This window comes from Elephantulus edwardii, unplaced genomic scaffold (assembly GCF_000299155.1).
Source record: "Elephantulus edwardii isolate Elephantulus edwardi_28Jun2011 unplaced genomic scaffold, EleEdw1.0 scaffold00030, whole genome shotgun sequence".
NCBI lineage: Eukaryota > Metazoa > Chordata > Mammalia > Macroscelidea > Macroscelididae > Elephantulus > Elephantulus edwardii.
The window spans coordinates 18,747,017-18,752,306 of NW_006399780.1; the positions used below are offsets into that span (position 1 = coordinate 18,747,017).

Genomic DNA, 5,290 nt, shown 5'->3' on the forward strand with positions numbered 1-5,290 from the left:
AATTCCAAAATCTCTGTAGATGTTCATTGAAATGAAAAATAAACAAACTAAATTAATAATAAAAAAAAGTTAAAAAAAACATTTGAAGATTGTGATTTTGTTCACACTAATTTTTCTCTTTTTGAGGCAAAAATTCCTCAGTTCTTTTAAATGTTCTTGAACTGATATAATCACCATCCTAGCTGATTTTCTTTGAAATATAGTAACTTATCGACACTCTCCTTTAAGCTGTGTTACGTATTACTAGAAATCATCTGAAGGCAGGAACTACAAGTTACTTACCATAAACTTTAAGTGCTATAACATAAAAGAGCTAAAATTTAAAAAATTCTATTGACTGACTAGATGAAAATCATCCAGGATATAAGTCTGATCAGCTCAGAAAGCAATGAAATTTTGGCAAAAAAGTGTTACCTAACAAAATCTAGGAAATTATAAAATCTTTTAATATCTTTGACATACTCAGAAATTTAAAAGAGGATTATTAATTTTTTTTTAAAAATAAACTAATGTGTTGGAGAAGGGTGTTGAGGGTACCATGGACTGCTAAGAAAACAAATAGATTCATCCTGGAGAGGGTTAAACCAGGCTGCTCACTGGAGGCAAGGATTGTGAGGCTTCGTCTGACATAATTTGGCCATGTTGTAAGGAGGGACTGGTCCTTGGAGAAGGACATCATGCTTGGGAGGGTGGAGGGCAGGAGCAGGAGGGGAAGGCCCTGTGGGAGGTGGATTGATTTGGTGACTGGGGCAATCAGGATGAGTGTGTCGGAGATAATGAGATTGGCACAGGACAGAGCAGAGTTTAGAGCTGTTGTACATAGGGGTCGCTGTGAGTCGCAAGCAACTCAAAGACACGTAACAACAACAATGTATCAAGGGAAGGACAGGAAGATGGATTTTTAAAATGATGATTAGACTTGAATTTATTTATAATCTAGCCTTTACAAAGAGCTAGAAAGCTAACCAGGAATATGATCTAGTTCTACTAAATGGTTACAGTGGAACTTAGATTAAGGCAGCCTACAAAGAAGGTCTCGCTCCCAATTTCCTAAAACCAGCTACTGAAAACCCTATTAATCACAATATCTATGGTGCATGGGGTCACCATAACTGGGGCCCATTTGAAGGCAGCTAATAACGAACAATCTGGTCCTATAGAACTAATCTTTAATTTTGTGCTTTAAAAAGTAAGCAAACTAAACAAACCCCACCAAACTGAAGCAAACTATCCTAAGGTACAACAAAAATGGCCTGAAATCCTGGTTTTCTAGTAAAAGTCCCGTCTCTTGCCTTTTTCTCATCGTCATCTGAAGCTTTCTTGAATTCATGCTCAAAGGAGCTAGCTAGTTCATTGAAGAGCCCCACTTCCTCACAGTTCTTTAGGAATCTAGTTGGCGTAGGAGTTTGATCTGTGGATATAAAAAGAGAAAAGGAAACTTTTAGTTTCAGTCTGAAATTAAAACTTGAGTTTATAGAATTCCAGTTCTGATTTAAACTTCATGTATACCAGAGTAGAATTATGCTCTAAGGTGTGTTGGGTTTTTTTAACACTGAAAATGGTTTATATTTCAATAGGGTTTTAAAAAGCTACTACTCTTCTAAGAGATCAGCTGGCCCAGTGAAAAGAAAACAATGTGACCAAGACAAAGGTGGGTGACTTTTAGTTTGTGGCCCTCCAGCCAGTCTTTCATTGTTTTTGTTCAGACATTTCTCTAGGTCGTGTAGCCCTGGTGTACAAGTTGCCATCCTGCGGTCACTTGTGGTTGCTGTGAGGCTGAACACTATGACACGGATGTGTCAAATGCGTTAATGGTTGGCTACCCAATGCGGACTGAGAGTGGGGTGGAGCTCCCCAATTAAAACAAGCTTGGAAGGAGGAGTGGCATCCACTTCCATAATAGCTTGCCTCCGGAAACCCTAAGAACCTGGAGAGAGGCTGCACCCAAGCGTCGAGGACTCTTCTTCATAGGGTCGCTATGAGTCGCCTGCAACTTAACGGCACTTAACAACAACAACAACTTCTCTTCTATTCCCCCAGAAGTGCACAGGCAGGCTTTTCTTCCAAGATAGCTCTGTTGTTAGATGCTATCAAGTCAACTACAACTCACAGTGACCCTACGAACAACAGGTCGAAACTTTGTACTATCCTGCACCATCCTCACAGTTTTTATACTATGCTGAAGCCCACTGATAGAAGAACTGATGATTGATGGGTGGTGGTACTGGAGAAGAGTAAACAGATGCTGCCCTGGATACGCTCACCAGGTTGTGCCAAGAAATCTGGAGGACAACTAACTACCTGGCCAACTCACGGGTAGACATCCATATTTATTCCACTCCAAAAAAGGTAACCGACAGAGTGTGGAAACTATCGTACAATATCACTCATATCACACGCAAGCAAAATCCTGCTGAAGATTATCCAGAAATGACTGGAATAGTACTTGACAGACAACTACCAGAAATTCAGGCTGGTTTTAGATGAGGTCGTGGCACTAGTGATATTATTGCCAATGTCAGATGGATCTTGGCAGAAAGCAAAGAATATCAGAGGGCTATTCTATTTGTGTTTACAAAGGCATGTGAAGGTGTGGATCACAACAAATTGTGGCTAAACTTGAGGAAAATGGGAATCTCAGAACACTTGATTGTGCTCTGCAAAACCTATACTTGGACCAGGAAGCAGTCTTCAGAACAGAGCAGGGAAACAATGCATGGTTTAAAATCAGGAAAGGAATGTGTCAGGGATACATTCTGTCTCCATACCTTTTCAATCTGTATGCAGAACAGATCATTTGGGAAGCAGGGCTTTATGAGGAGGAATGTGGAATCAGAATTGGAGATAGATTCATCAATAATCTACATTATGCAGATGACACAGTCTTTCTTGCTGAAACTGAGGAGGACCTGAAGTGCTTGCTTCAGGAGGTCAAGGACTGTAGTCTTCAATATGGAAATTCAACATCAAGAAGATGAAGATTTTCACTCCTGGGCCAACTGCAGCACCATGATGAATGGAGAAGAGATTGATGCTGTTAACAATTACAGCTTCTTAGGCTCCATAATCAATACTCTTGGTACCAGCAGTAAGGAAATCAAAAGACAAATTGTATTAGGTAAAGCTGCTGTTGGGGACCTTTCCAGAGTACTGAGAAGCAACAATATCAGTTTAGAGACTAAGATGTGCCTGATCTTCACAACTGCTATACATCAGAGAGCTGGACAATGACTAAGGATGACAGAAGAAGAATTGATGCCTTTGAGTAGTGGTGCTGGAGAAGAGTATTGAATATACTATGGAATGCTAAGAAAACAAATAGGTCTATCCAGGAGAGGATGAAACCAAGTTTTTCCTTGGAAGCTAGGATTTAAAGCTCCATCCCACATACTTTGGGCATGTGGGCAGGAAGGACTGATCCTTGGAAAAGGACATCATTTTCAGAAGAGTGAAGGGACAGCACAAGAGAAGAAGACCCCAGATGAGATGGATTGACACAGTAACTAGGGCTATGGGGGTAGGTGTGTTGGAGTCAGTGAGACTGGCTCAGAACAGGGCAAGTTTCAGAGCTGTTGACTCATCACTATGAGTTGCAGGTGACTCGATGGCACATGGACTAACAAAAGAACAAAAAATCTGTCTTAGAGGAAGCAGCCAAAGTACTTCTTAGAGACAAGAATAGTAAAACTGTTGTCTTACATACTTTGGTCATGTTGTCAGAAACGTGATGGTCCTTGTGAAAAAGACATTATGCTGGGAAAGATGGAGGGTTGAAAAAAGAGAAAGATAGATCCTCAACAAGATGGACTGACACAGAAACTGTAACAGTGAGATCAAGCACATCAGAGAGAGGATGCTGCAGGATAGGGCAAGGTTCATAGGATTGCTATGGATTTAGTTGACTCCATAGCTTCTAACAACATGAATCCCATTGTTGCAGTTACTCTGTCAACTCATTCCTCCAGGCAGACTCAAACCTCTAATCTTTCATTTACTAGCCAATATACTAACTACTTGTACCACTCAAGAACTCCTGAAAGTTTACAGAGCATGCATTTTTTTTTTTATTCTTTTTGGAAAAAGGTAGTCTGTGTTTTAGGACAAACTTGTTTTTATAGTGCTCTAGTAGATAAAAGGGGAGCTCTGGTGGCCTAGTCCATATGGAGTTGCACTGCTAACTTAAGGGCCATGCCTCTCCAGTGGTCTGAATCCACCAGCAGCTCTGTGGGAGAAAGATGAGTAATCTCTTCCTGTGCAATTTGCAGCCCCAGATCCAATCAATGAGAAGTCAGCTATGAGTTGTTTCTGACTCAATGGTAACATGTTTTACCATGTGGGAAAAGGATGGGCAATCTCCTCCCGTGTGATTAACTGTCTCTGAAAAACATGCTGGAGGGTCAGCTACAGGTTGGTTCTGACTCTACAGTACACAACAACAAAAAGATTTAAAAAAAAAGCTCTCATGTGCTTTGTGTAATTGTTAAAATGCATGGCTGCTAAGTAAAAAAGAACAGTGGTTTGAACTCTTCAAGTTGCTCTGCCAGAGAGACTGTGGCAGTCTGCTTTTATAATGATGTATAGCCCTGGAAACTCTATAAAGGCAGTTTTACTCTTGGATAGGTTCAAATCAATTTGATGGGAGTAGGTTTGGTTTTTTTTCTGGGTCAAGCCACGGGTGGTAATACTTAAGGATACTTTGGGTAGAATGTTAAATGATTCAATAAGTATCAAGAGAAGATGGAAGGAGTACACAAAGTCACTGTATCAGAAGGAATTGGCTGACACAGAAGAATTTCATGAAATAACATATGAGCAAGAGCCTATGGTGATGAAAGAGGAAGTTCAAATTGCTCTGAAGGAATTGGCAAAAACCAAGCCTCCAGGAGTTGATGGCACACCAATTGACATATTTCAACAGACACTGCCCTGGATGTGCTAAGTTGTGCCAAGAAATCTGGAGGACAGCCAGCTGGCCGACTGACTAGAAAGGATTGATATTTGTTCCCGTTCCAAAGAAAGGTGACCCAACAGAGTGCGGAAATTATTGAACAATATAACTAATATCACATGAAAACAAGATCCTGCTGAAAATTATCCAAAAACATTTGGAATAGTATGTCAACAGAGAACTGCCAGATGTGCAGGCTGGATTTAGAAGAGGTCATGGTACTAGGGATATTATAGCTAATGTTAGATAGATCTTGGCAGAAATCAAAATACCAGAAGAATGTCTATCTGGGATTCATTGACTATGCAAAGGCTTTTGACTGTGTGGATCACAACAAGCTGT

The 5,290-nt window shown here is 40.4% G+C and overlaps 1 protein-coding gene across 1 annotated transcript in view; it reads right to left on the reverse strand.

Moving 5' to 3' along the window:
• ATF7 (activating transcription factor 7) overlaps positions 1-5,290 on the reverse strand; it is a 159,957-nt gene that overhangs the window by 27,962 nt on the left and 126,705 nt on the right. Inside the window, exon 4 of the mRNA XM_006883907.1 lies at positions 1,293-1,411. Coding sequence (XP_006883969.1) covers positions 1,293-1,411 — 119 coding nt within the window. The remainder of the gene's footprint in view (positions 1-1,292; positions 1,412-5,290) is intronic.